Raw genomic sequence first — 14,315 nt, 5'->3', positions numbered from 1 at the left:
CTCCTTCCAGTTCTCTGCTGCCAATGACTGGAATGAACTACAAAAATCTGCACCTGTACATAGCCCATCTATAATTTAGCCCAAACAACTACCCCTTCCCCTACTGTATTTATTTATTCATTTATTTATTTATTTTGCTCCTTTGCACCCCATTATTTATATTTTTACTTTGCACTTTCTTCCAATGCAAATCTACGATTCCAGTGTTTTACTTGCTATATTGTATGTACTTCGCCACCATGGCCTTTTTTGCCTTTACCTCCCTTATCTCACCTCATTTGCACACATTGTATATAGACTTATGTTTCTACTGTATTATTGACTGTATGTTTGTTTTACTCCATGTGTAACTATGTTGTTGTATGTGTCAAACTGCTTTGCTTTATCTTGGTCAGGTTGCAATTGTAAATGAGAACTTGTTCTCAACTTGCCTACCTGGTTAAATAAAGGTGAAATAAAAATGTATAAATAAAAAGGTATGAAAGTGTATTTGAAAATAACAATTTATTTTTGGGATTAATTATGTTCCGGCCCCCCGACCATCCGCTCCGAAAAGAAATCTCCCTGCAGCTGAATCTAGTTGCCTGCCCCTGCCCTATGACTCATCACTGCTGAGTTCTCTGCGCCAATCAGCTTCTCTCTCTCTCTCTGCAAGTCACGCAGTGTTACACAACTTTCCTCAAGGTTGTCAATTGTGAGACTGTGATGTATAGATTGTGTGTGCGCACACTGAGTGACTGTGTCTTTTCGAGAGAAAAAAAATGTGTGTGTACAATGTCTTTTTTTTAAATGTTGGTGAGTCTTTCGTGTCTCAGTGTGTGTCTTTGTGCTCCAATGCCTTTGTGGCCACATTCTTCAGATGTCTGACCTCTTTTAAAGGGAGCTTAGAACAAAGGCATCTATTTCTCAGCCTGTGTGAAAAAACTGGTCTTGAAGAACTGCAAGGACAGGCTTTCTAGTCTCCGCTGCTGTGTAGTTCTTTCCGAGCTTTTTTCCAAGCCCCCCCCCCAGCCCTGGGTTGATGGATGTCTAAACTTGATTAATCTCTGAGCTGTGCAAGGCTTATTTAACTTTGTCAATAATAACGGTGTTCTTCAGTCAACATGAGGTGGATGCTGCTGACACTAAGGTGTACTAGGTGACAGACTTGATGTAGCACTGCAACAACCTGAGCTTTTACCGTGGTCTCACTAACTCTCTGTGAAGGACTTATTTTATTGATGGTTTATCATGGTCAGGTATCTGCAGTTGCAAACATGATTTATTAATTCATACGTCTGTCTGCCACCTCTTACTCTCACTCGCTCACTCACCCACTCTCCGTATTTCCTTCCCTCTCTCCTGTAGGGGTGTGTGGTTGCTGTGGGGCTCTGAGGCCCCGCTACAAGAGACTGGTGGACAACATTTTCCCAGAGGACCCAGAGGTGAGAGTTCAACTGACACTTCCTGTTTCCTGTGGCAATGCTCTCTACTTCCTGTGACCTTTTGTCATTCCAATATTTCTAGTGGTCTCCTCATCTTCACTGATCTGAAAAGACTAGACAGATAGAAGTGAATTCCTGGCAGGCAACCTCTGAATTACTTTCACCGGTCCTGTCACAATGAGAGAATATGAAGGACAAGGAAGAAAGTCACTATTGAAGATATTCTACATATATCACCATATCTGTGAAGGAGAATGACTTGATTGAATTCAATTATTTGTAAATGTTATAAAAATAGCCCAGTCTACCTGTCAGATCTGTTGCCAGCATCACATCTGAGATTTCAGAACGCAGAGACCTAATTTCTCTGCTGTGTGTGCATGTCAATTGTGTGCTGCATGCCCCAAAAACCAGCCTGTTTCTAATTTTGGGTTCTAAGCTCCCGACACAGAGACTGTAACTAATCTAATCCCCTCACCCAGGGACTAACCCACAACCCTCTATCATTCACTCATTCACACAAACAGTGTGTCTGGAATGTGTGTGTGAGACTAACCAGAGCTCTCCGATAACATTCACATGGCTGCGGTGGAGATAAAAAGTATGTGTGTGTTGTGTAAGTCTTAAGTGTACAACCTGAGCCTTCAGATAACGTTGAGTCAGACACTAAATCCAGAGTCAGGGAGAATAGACCAAAGTCGGGTTAATGTGTTTATCATATAGAGTTATGTATAGCTCTGTCTGGTAATGACTTTTAATTCTAGCTGTGTATTATTTTCAATGCTTTACCACACATTTTATAGTTCAAGCCTTATAAAAAGTATGTAGTTCGGTCCTTGAGCTGTTCTTGTCTATTGATATTCTGTATTATGTTTTGTGGACCCCAGGAAGTGTAGCTGCTGCTTTTGCAACAGCTAATGGGGATCCTAATAAAATACCAAAATACAATATACAATGGAGGCAATTCCTGTGATCAAAGTTCTTTCTATTTTATTGGATCATTACTAGTCTAAATGTAAATGAGAGGCTATCTCACCAGACTCTGTGGAGTGGACGATTTTAGTCCTTGAGCCCAGACTGTTTGACCTGGAGGGGGTGTGACCGAGCGTGTGGGCATGGCCGCATGCTTGTGTTGTGTTGTCCTCTTTTTCTTTTTTCTGTCACCCTTGGTGAACATAACTCTGAGAAAATACATATCACATGTGGCGTTCCACAAGGTTCCATTTTGGGTCCGGTACTGTTCAGTTTATCTATGTTACCCCTTGGTAGCGTTATCAGAAAGCACAGCATTGATTTTCACTGATTTGCAGGCGATACACAACTTTTCTGTCACTAGACTATTTTAGCTCCACTGATAAATTATTAGACTGTATTAGTGATTTAAATACTTGGATGGCTCACAACTTCCTCCAGCTAAATCAAGACATGACCTTAGGTACTTATTGTTGGCGCCAAAGCACAGAGAGAGAATCGAGCCACACATTTTAATTCACTGGCAATAAAGATAAAACACCAGGTAAAAACCTAGGTGTTATTATAGATTCTGAACAAAATTTCATTAGCAATATAATCGAAATGGCTTTTTACCAGCTGAGGAACATTGCCAAGTTGCGGTCGTTTCTCTCTCAGGTTGATAGAGAGACACTCATCCATGCTTTTATTATAAGCAGGCTTGACTACTGTAATGGTCTCCTGTTTGGTCTACCCAAGAAAGCCATTGGTCAACTGCAAAACATACAGAATGCTGCAGCACGGGTACTGACCAAGACCGGAGAGCACACATTACACCGCTTTTAAGGTCTCTGCACTGGCTGCCTGTAAGTTTTAGAATTAATTTAAAAATTATTCTATTGGTTTATAATCAATCCACGATTGTGCACCCCAATACATGTCAGACATGCTTTTAAGTTATGTACCCAGTAGGTCCCTCAGGTCCTCTGGCACTGGCCTTTTAACTATCCTGACGCCTAGGACCGAGAGGCAGCCTTTAGTTATTATGCCCCCAGCCTCTGGAATTGCCTGCCAGAGAACCTGAGGGGGGCTGAAACGGTGGACATATTTAAAAGAGAACTTAAAACACACATTTTTAGCTTTGCATTTTATTAGGGTGCTTTTTAGTCATTCAGTTTGTCATTCTTTTTTTTTTAATCTTATGTTTGTTGTGTAGTAAATGTTTAATCTTTTATTTTTTTTAATTTAATTTTCCTGTAAAGTATGTTGCATTCCATGTCTGAAATGTGCTGTATAAATAAAGCTTGATTTTGATTTGAGTATATTCCTGTCCTGTGGAGACAGTGAACCAAGAACCCAAACCTAACCCTTTCCACCTTAATCCTCCACCTTTCTCTTGTCCCCCCCCCCCCCCGATCTCTCGGTCTGTCTGTAGGACGGGTTGGTGAAGGCTAACATGGAGAAGTTGACATTCTATGCCCTGTCAGCTCCAGAGAAGCTGGACCGTATCGGGGCCTACCTGTCAGAGAGGCTCTCCAGGGATGTGGCTAGGCACCGCTATGGGTGAGCAACACCACAGTTACACCTGAGCCGTGAATATACAGCACAGACATCTGTCAACTGTCGTCCATGTCAGCTCAAAATGCACCATGGCTATTACTTTCTCATTTGCATTCTAGTTGAATGTAATGGTCTTAAGACCTATGGTGTGTGGCATAACTACCGTGTCTGTGTGTGTGTTCAGGTATGTGTGTATAGCTATGGAGGCTCTGGATCAGTTGCTGATGGCGTGCCACTGTCAGAGCATCAACCTGTTTGTGGAGAGTTTCCTTAAGATGGTCCGTAAACTGCTGGAGGCCGACAAACCCAACCTACAGATCCTGGGAACCAACTCTGTGAGTAGAATAGAAGACGCCCACCTTGATAAACAGTCTGGTTTTATCTGACAATACACACTAGCAGCTGGCTGCAATGAATCACAAAGAAATATAATTGCAGGTCTATTCTGTAGGAAATGTAATGTAGCAACGGCCATGTAAATAGAAGATGCCAGACGGTGATCTAAACATAAATGTACATTTTTACCAGGGAGGGAGGAGGTGGAGTGGGTAGGTATGCATAGAGAGAGAATGGTTATCTGGTTGATGATGTGCAATAGCAGCCAGTAGCAGCTATCAGTGTTATCAGACAGGGCTGTCAGAGCAGCAGGGTCAGGAGGGAACCGGAACTATCAAGGAAATAACATTACCCATAGAGACAGACTTACCACACTGGCAACACTGTCTAGTGATACCATGGGTTACACACACACTGATACACACACTCATACACACACTAGGGTTCGACGATTTTACGATTACATTGTCTATCGATGGTGTTTGACTGCCATCGTCGATGGTGACAACATTGTGATGCCACAAACGATGGTTTAGCATATTTGAATTTGACTGCACCTTTGGAGTCTGGTAGCGCACAACAGCGCAGTGCAGTGAGCACACAGCAGGGCGCCATGCCAAATGGCCTATTCCACATTTGCCATAGCCTTAATGTTCAATACATATGAGGTAGTTAGACTAACATATTGCAAGAGAACAATGTAGATTGTAGAAGGAGCGGAGAGCACCAAAGCAGTGCAAAAATTCAGATGGGACCTGTCATGTTTTGTTCCCTGTCCTTTCCTATGTTGGATGATCATGGGCCTTTTTGAGCAGACACTCCGTTGTCTGGTTTATTGTTTTAAGATCTTGATTTTCCCCTTTTCTCCCAATCCCCATTTGATTTGAATGTGACTTGTTGTTATAGGCATAGCCTACTATTTCATGATCAACCATTGAAGGAATCTATAGGTCTCAGAGTTCCATCTTTAAAAGTTTTTTGCAAATAGACAAAATTAATAAAACTATCGTAATAATGAGAGAGAAAACAAATATCTGCAAGATAGACTAATCAAATAGAAAGTTTGTTTAAACCTGTTACGTTTCTGCTTTACTTCACCAAAATGTAGGCAAAATAAATTGTGCCGTCGGAAAATCCCTCCTTGAAAACCAAACAGACAATAATATAGGCCTACACATAGGTTACTGTCAATACAAGTTAAACTTATACATTTTATATTTATAATATTTTCTAAGTATTTATTCATATCCTTGAATTGCACAACGGGCAATTGTGGCATAAGCTCCCACAGCAGCACTTTCAGTAAGTGGAAACAAACATCTATAAATGATGAATTGGTGTCATACTTGTCACAAACTACTTTATTTTGAATAGCTTAGAAATTGTGCGTTCATATAAATGTCAACAATCAAATAAAACAAATGATTATGTAGCTTATATATCTTTATAGCTTAACACTTGAATGAACATTGGCTTAGACTGAAAAGGAATAAGACTAAGGATAATAGGCCATGTCTTGTGCCTATTGAACTGTACAAATCCTAATTATACAATCAGATAAAACTAATGATTATTTATAATATTCTTTATAACACTTGAACGAATTAACAATGGCTAATTCTAAAACGAATAGGCCTATTAGGATATGCCATTTGCTATCGAACTGTACAAATCCTAAATATATGCCTAGACGTTACAAAATAAATAAAGTAAGTATGAAAATGACCTAAATTAGTGCAAAAACACAAACCGTGTTAATAAGTCTCAAGGTTTGGCACAATATTTGAGCCTATCCTATAGGCTATGTCTTTCCAATAAGATGCATCTGTATTTTAATCATAGGCTACATTAAAAAATAAAATATAGTGCAATTTTTAAATTTTTTATTTTTACCTTGTCTTAGGCCTACCTAAAGGTTTCTGGTAAGGAACAACAGCATGTTCAGAGTAGCGAACTCCGCAGGATGATGGACATGTAAATGTTGGAGGTTTGTTGTCCGTCCATCCTTTGCCTTGATCATCTTTTTGCAAATTCTGCAAGTGACTTCAGTCAGGTCTGCTGGCTCACCTATATCATTCGGCCTGAAACCGAAGACCTGCTTTTCTTTCCCAAGTCAACCATCATTTTTTAAATTATTTAGCGCAAGGCAGGCTATACTGTAGTTACTAAGGCAGTAGTTACTAAGGCAGGCTATACTGTAGTTACTAAGGCAGTAGTTACTAAGGCAGGCTATACTGTAGTTACTAAGGCAGTAGTTACTAAGGCAGGCTATACTGTAGTGAAATCCTTTTTACAGTCTGAAACTGTCAGAAAGTATCCTAATGGAAGAATGATGCATAAGCACTTACCCAGATGATCAAGATGAAATAACAATAGAATACACTTGATACAGCTATAATATCCCTTTTTAAAAGGTAGGCTTATATAACTGATATCTGAGTATTTTTATGGACAGCAGAAACATAGCCCTAACAATTTGAAAATCATTGCAGCCTAGACTAGATAAAAAAAGAACTAGGCCTAACACTGTTTAGGCCCAGCAATGTGTCCTTTATATCAACGTTGTTTGGACAGGACGAGGGGACGTCACCTAACACACTGATACATACACACAAGCACAGACCCCAAAGTAATGTGCTTATGTATGATTACTAAATACACCAGCCAGCACATCAGTCTTTGCCTCATGCTGTGGTGTTTATCTGGGAGAGGAAGGGAGGAGAGGAAGGGAGGAGAGGAAGGGAGGAGAGGATTAGAAAGAGATTATCACCACAGTCATAGTGGTCCAGGACAGCTACTGAAGGTCTCCTCCTGTTCTCTTTAGGACTCACCTAAAACTACTCAATACACTGAGCCTAAATTAGTTCAATTCAAATACCCCTTCTATGTATGCAGATTCCTTATGTTTATCTGTGTTTAAATGGACACGACACATTAGTCTAGACTACATTGCATTGTCATACTTGAAATAACAGTGGCACCAGATATCCTAGAGCCCTGGGTCCATCACAACCCCGGTGCTATTTTAGCCTCTGCGTCTGGTCCGGTCCGGTCGAGGTCACCTGCAGTTGTTTAGCCTGGTTTGTCCATCAGAATGAGTTTAATCAGGCATCTAATTAAAAAGTCATCACCACAGGTTGGCTTCAGGAAGGCTTCCCTCTGTTCCGTTCCCAAGAGGAGCACGTTGTTTAGTTGTTAATTGGGGAGTGGTGTGAAACGAAATGATAAAGTGTTAAAGTTGAAATGGTGACATTTCAGCGGCAGTCAGAATCTGTTCTTTGCCAGGCAGTTCAATACGTGGGTTTTCTGCTACTCTTTTCCCAGAAATTAATTGCAAAATTCAATTTGGGATTTGGGATTATATTAGACAAAGAAAGCGGAAGAATATGACAGTTAGAGAGAGACACAGATGTATTGCCTTCTTCTCCAGTTGAGATGGAGATTGATGTTAATTTACCCTCCTCTCTCCCCCTCCCTCAGTTTGTCAAGTTTGCCAACATTGAGGAGGACACTGCATCTTATCATCGCAGCTATGACTTCTTTGTTTCGCGCTTCAGCGAGATGTGTCACTCCAGCTACGAGGACCCAGACATCCGCACCAAGTGAGTGGACGTTATATGGATGATCAATTGATGTTGCAGATTAGGGCTGTCCCCGACAAACAATCTTAGTCGACTGAGAGTCGTCTTTTCTTTCCACCAATTGATTGGTGCGTTCCAAATATCTCTAACCGTCGCCCCAGCCTGAGATCTTTTTATGCGCGTGATGTCAGAATGCACTCACTGTTCAAAAATGGGATTGTTACGAAACAGGACTGTTAACCCACACTGCCCTCAAACCAAGACACATGCTGCCTGCTAATTATCTATAGGCTATATTTCAACATGTTCATTTGAAATTATTTCATAACAAGTTGTATTAATTCACATAGAAGTAGCCCATTTCATTGTTGCGGCCAATTTATGTTTGAGGCTTTACTGAACTGGACAAGCTTCTCTCTTCGCATTGCCTTCACTGTTGTTTTCTTTACAAATAATAACTTATTTGTATATCGTGTTGTCGTTTCTACTGTAGCATACCGTATGTATGTATGGAGCATAATGTATTTACATTTTTTTTCATGTTTTCAAGTTCTGGTGAAAATCATGCGTTCTGATTCTGGCGTAGATTGTAATGGACACATACAGTGCATTGGGAAAGTATTCAGACCCCTTGATTTTTTTTACACCTTTTTGTTATGTTACAGCCAAATTCAAAAAATTGATTAAATAGTTTTTTCCCCCTCATCAATCTACACACAATACCCAGTAATGACAAAGCAAAAACAGGTTTTTAGACATTTTTGCAAATGTGTAAAAAAATCAACTGATATCACATTTACTAAATTTTTCAGAGCCTTTACTCAGTACTTTGTTTTAGCACATTTGTGAGCGATCGAGTCTTCTTTGGTTTGACGCTACAAGCTTTGCACACCTGTATTTGGGGAGTTTCACCTATGCTTCTCTGCAGATCCTCTCAAGCTCTGTCCGGTTGGTTGGGGAGCGTCGCTGCACAGCTATTTTCAGGTCTCTCCAGAGATGTTTGATCGGGTTCAAGTCCGTGCTCTGGCTGGGCCACTCAAGGACATTGAGACTTGTCCCAAAGCCACTCCTGCGTTGTCTTGGCTGTGTGCTTAGGGTTGTTGTCCTGTTGGAAGGTGAACCTTCACCCCAGTTTGAGGTCCTGTGTGCTCTGAAGCAGGTTTTCATCAAGGATCTCTCAGTACTTTGCTCCATTCATCTTTGCCTCGATCCTGCCTAGTCTCCCAGTCCCTGCCGCTGAAAAACATCCCCACAGCATGACGCTACCACCACCATGCTTCACCGTAGGGATGGTGCCAGGTTTCCTCCAGACGTGATGCTTGGCATTCAGGCCAAAGTATTCAATCTTGGTTTCATCAGACCAGAGAATCTTGTTTCTCATGGTCTGAGAGTCCTTTAGGTACCTTTTGGCAAACTCCAAGCGGGCTGTCATGCGCCTTTAGGAGTGGCTACCATAAAGGCCTGATTGGTGGAGTGCTTCAGAGATGGTTGTCCTTCTGGAAGGTTCTCACATCTCCAAAAAGGAACTCTAGATCTGTGTCAGAGTGACTACTGGGTTCTTGGTCACTTCCCTGACCAAGGCCCTTCTCCACATGATTGCTCAGTTTGGCCCGGGCGGCCAGCTCTAGGATGAGTCTTGGTGGTTCCAAACTTTTTCCATTTAAAAATGATGGAGGCCACTGTGTTCTTGGGGACCTTCAATGCTGCAGACATGTTTTGGTACCCTTCCCCAGATCTGTGCCTCAACACAGTCCTGTCTCGGCGCTCTACGGATAATTCCATCGACCTCATGGCATGGTTTTTGCTCTGACATCCACTGTCAACTGTGGGACCTTTTATATAGACAGGTGTGTGCCTTTCCAAATCATATCCAATCAATTGTCTCCAATCAAGTTGTAGAACATTTTCAAGGATGATAAATGGGAACAGGATGCACCTGACCTCACTTTCGAGTGTCGTAGCAAATGGTCTGAATACTTATGTAAATAAGGGTAAATATTTGCAAACATTTCTAAGAAACGGTTTTCACTTTGTCATTATGGGGTACTGTGTGTAGATTGAGGATTTTTTTTACATGTATTTTTTAATCCATTTTAGAATAAGGCTGTAACAAAATGTGGAAATAGTCAAGGGGTCTGAATACTTTCCAACTGCACTGTATGATGTGTGGAAAATACTTTTCTGAAGGTTGAACTGATTATGATGAGCTAATGCTGAGCTATTTGCCGGGGCCATATTTGTTGACATTATATAATGCATTCTGGGTGTCACGTTAAACGTCTGTCAGACCAAAGATGTTATAACAAAGTGAGGTGAGGGATGGTTCACTCATCTTTCGAGTAAACTTCTGGAAGAGAATGATTGTAGACGACACACCCTCTTCAACATTCATTCTGCAAACAGATTAAACTCATCTTGTTTTCTCTTCTTATCATTGGTTGACTCCAAAAAAAAAACATGGCAGCGCGCACAAACTACCCATCGTCGGATTACTTTAGATTTTTAGAAAGTGTTTTGCTTTATTATTTAGATCAATGGTGAGGTGATAAATTGTAAATAATAATTTCTATTGGCTAATTCATATTATGGTTTATTTCAGCCAAGAGTTGGCTAAATATGTCCGTTTGTGTTAGGTTGATCTTCCCTCTGTTAGTGCTAGGACTAATGTAGCCTACATTTCCTGTTTGGATGATTATGTTATGCTGTCGCCACTTCTGTGAATGTGCAAACATTGCATCCAAAAATGAACTGGTCACATTTAGGACATAATGTTGTAATGACTGTGTTTGTCCAAACTGTTTTCTGTGAAAACAAACAGTGATGCCATCTCAAACGCTGACTGTTGTATCAATGGAAACTGGATGTTCTAAATAAGTTGTAATCACACAGGCAGGGACCACTGTAGCATGATCACACCTGTGTGTTGGTACGCGCCAAAGGGTTAAAGCACTCGGTTTGATTAAATAATTAAGACACACAAATGACTCGAGGGAGCCGGAGATGGCTTAACCTGAAGAACAAAACCTGTTCCTGACCCTCCTCCCGCTGCTGCTGGCCTTCACAGATTCTGCTGTTACACTCCTGAACCTTTTCCATTTGAACCTTTTCCGAGTGCCAATTTATCTTAGAATTTCTGCCGATCTGCGTGCCAGTTATGATTTTGATATGTACATTTTTGTGGGACAGTTTCATTTACAATAGTCTTTGTATCTCAAAATCATTGTCATGTGGTTAATCTAAATTCTATCTGAATCTAAATAAAAATGTATCTTCTATTGCCAACCATGTAAAAATAGCCTACATAAAGCAAACAAATAAAAACATTGCAGCCTGCAGGAAGAAAGTATCTTATAAATCACATTAGCTACGCATGGCCTGTCTGCATTGAACATAAAAATTGTAACTATCAACTGTGTCCGGCCTGACGCTCCTGCTAGCAAACTTGCAACATAAAATATTCTGGGCCCTCAGTTTCCCGCACCAGTGAGCTCAGGACAGACACTGCTGAAGGTTATTTGTGCAAGGGATAAGAAGTAATCAGGTATCTTTTGACATTTCTAATGGATCAGAGCATTGCATGTTTCCCTTTTTATTGCTGCGTGATTATCGAAAGGATGTCCCAAACAGGTGCTGTTAGATTACAATATACTTTTCCTGACCATTTGGAACAATGTAAACAACACAAAATAAAATATATTATAGCAAACACTAAAAACAGTCGCATTCCTTTGTGAATGCAATTTCTGAAATGGAACGGTTTAGGCCTATTTATTTATGTTTATTGTTTCAAATCGTGAATGACTTGTATGCTGTGTGATGACATGAACAAATAAGTGATTGATTGATAGATACAGAAGCCTACAGTTGAAGTCGGAAGTTTACATACACCTTAGCCAAATACATTTAAACTCCAATTCCTGACATTTAATCCATGTAAAAATTCCCTGTCTTCAGTCAGTTAGGATCACCACTTTATTTTAAGAATGTGAAATGTCAGAATAATAGTAGAGTGATTTATTTCAGCTTTTATTTCTTTTGTCACATTCCCAGTGGGTCAGAAGTTTACATGCACTCAATTAGTATATGGTAGCATTGTCTTAAACAATTTAAACTTGGGTCAAACGTTTTGGGTAGCCTTCCACAAGCTTCCCACAATAAGTTGGGTGAATTTTGGCCCATTCCCTCTGACAGAGCTGGTGTAACTGAGTCAGGTTTGTAGGCCTCCTTGCTCGCACACACTCAGTTCTGCCCACAAATTTTCTATGGGATTGAGGTCAGGGCTTTGTTATGGCCACTCCAATACCTTGACTTTGTTGTCCTTATGCCATTTTGCCACAACTTTGGAATTTTGCTTGGGGTCATTGTCCATTTGGAAGACCCATTTGCGACCAAGCTTTAACTTCCTGATTGATGTCTTGAGATTTTGTTTCAATATATCCACATCATTTTACTTCCTCATGATGCCATCTATTTTGTGAACTGCACCAGTCCCTCCTGCAGAAAAGCACCCCCACAATATGACGCTGACACCCCCGTGCTTCACAGTTGGGATGGTGTTCTTCAGCTTGCAAGCCTCCCCCTTTTTCCTCCAAACATAACGATGGTCATTATGGCCAAACAGTTCTATTTTTGTTTCATCAGACCAGAGGACATTTCTCCAAAAGTACGATCTTTGTTCCCATGTGCAGTTGCAAACCGTAGTCTGGCTTTTTTATGGCGGGTTTGGAGCAGTGGCTTCTTCCTTGCTGAGCAGCCTTTCAGGTTATGTCGATATAGGACTCATTTTACTGTGGATATAGATACTTTTGTACCTGTTTCCTTCAGCATCTTCACATGGTCCTTTTCTGTTGTTATGGGATTGATTTGCACTTTTCGCAGCAAAGTACGTTCATCTCTAGGAGACAGACCGTGTCTCCTTCCTGAGCGGTATGACGACTGCGTGGTCCCATGGTGTTTATACTTGCGTACTATTGTTTGTACAGATGAACGTGGTACCTTCAGGTGTTTGGAAACTTGTGGAGGTCTACAATTATTTTTCTGAAGTCTTTGCTGATTTCTTTTGATTTTCCCATGATGTCAAGCAAAGAGGCAATGGGTTTGAAGGTAGGCCTTGAAGTACATCCACAGGTACACCGCCAATTGACTCAGGCTAATTGACATAATTTATCAGAAGCTTCTAAAGCCATGACATCATTTTCTGGAATTTTCCAAGCTGTTTACATACACTAAGTTGACTGTGCCTTTAAACGTTTGACCTAACTGGAATTGTGATACAGTGAATTATAAGTGAAATAATCTGTCTGTAAACAATTGTTGGAAAAATGTCTTGTCATTCACAAAGTAGATGTTCTAACCGACTTGCCAAAACTATAGTTTGTTAACAAGAAATTTGTGGAGTGGTTGAAAAACGAGTTTTAATGATTCCAACCTAAATGTATGTAATCTTCCGACTTCAACTGTATATAAGTATTGAAATATAGGCCTAAGTAAGGTACGGTATTAATACTAAACAGAATCACTCTTAGGCCTATAGCTCGGTGGTGGTTATACAAGGCTGCTATACTAAGCATACTAATGATAATGACATTTCTTATTATTATATGATGATAAATAAAATAAGGAGATCAAGGAAAAGGAGGGTTATTTATTATTGTTATTATAAACATTGTCTGACAATTTGGAACAGTGTAAACAACACTAAAGAAATTATAAATAAATCCAGAGAGGCTGTTCTAATGATAAGAAGTGTAAAGCCTGTATTATAGCACAGTTTGTGAAATTGTTTATCTGACAACTTTATTGGCCTATTGGTATTTTGAGAATATCAATGAGGTGCAAACTAGGGTAATTCAAAGATGAAAAAAATATGTAAAATTCAAGATGGGTTAAAATGGTGAGAATCACTTGAGATACCCAGTTCGCTCTGGTTGGGGGCGCTGCTGCATGGCACTCTCTCTAAAAATACTGAACCAGGTGAACCCTCGTTTTCAACAAGGGCTTTACCGTAGACAACCACAAATTGCCATGTAGAAAATTCAGTTCTAGATATTTCTCTGAAACATTTTAGAAAATTGTTGGACAATAAAATCTAAACATGGCTGAACAGAAAAGTATTGTGTTGTCCCAGTTAGGCAACCTCAATATTGGCCTATAGTTCATGCGGTGCAGGAAATGTTTAAACTATACTATAGGCCTGCTCTGGTGACAGTGCAGTCAGTCTATAATAAAGCGGAATAACCAACAGGACCTCACGCTCGGAATAACAGCAACATACATAGGCCTATTCTCTTTTAGAATTTATAAAGGCTGAGGGGTGCATTATTCCCTTTCCTCTTTGGGTATAGAAGAATGTCAAAAGCACCCCGGGAACATCATGCACGCCCTGTTTAGATTCACCAAGAGGGCTACATCAGCCTGCCTCAATTAATTCTAAAACGATACAAGTTATTATAATGGTCCAGGG

General features: G+C 40.3%; 1 protein-coding gene across 4 annotated transcripts in view; it reads left to right on the top strand.

The window, feature by feature from the left end:
* Positions 1-14,315, top strand: part of LOC106608035 (protein EFR3 homolog B) — a 74,298-nt gene that overhangs the window by 24,930 nt on the left and 35,053 nt on the right. For all 4 annotated transcript variants that reach the window (XM_014205695.2, XM_045720933.1, XM_014205693.2 and 1 more), the window contains 4 exons: positions 1,348-1,424; positions 3,811-3,938; positions 4,120-4,270; positions 7,752-7,873. In XM_014205695.2, coding sequence (XP_014061170.1) covers positions 1,348-1,424; positions 3,811-3,938; positions 4,120-4,270; positions 7,752-7,873 — 478 coding nt within the window. The remainder of the gene's footprint in view (positions 1-1,347; positions 1,425-3,810; positions 3,939-4,119; positions 4,271-7,751; positions 7,874-14,315) is intronic.

This window comes from Salmo salar, chromosome ssa06 (genome assembly GCF_905237065.1).
Source record: "Salmo salar chromosome ssa06, Ssal_v3.1, whole genome shotgun sequence".
NCBI classification, from domain to species: Eukaryota; Metazoa; Chordata; class Actinopteri; order Salmoniformes; family Salmonidae; genus Salmo; species Salmo salar.
Note: the sequence above shows the minus strand (reverse complement) of the source record. Positions and strands in the feature narration are given on the sequence as shown.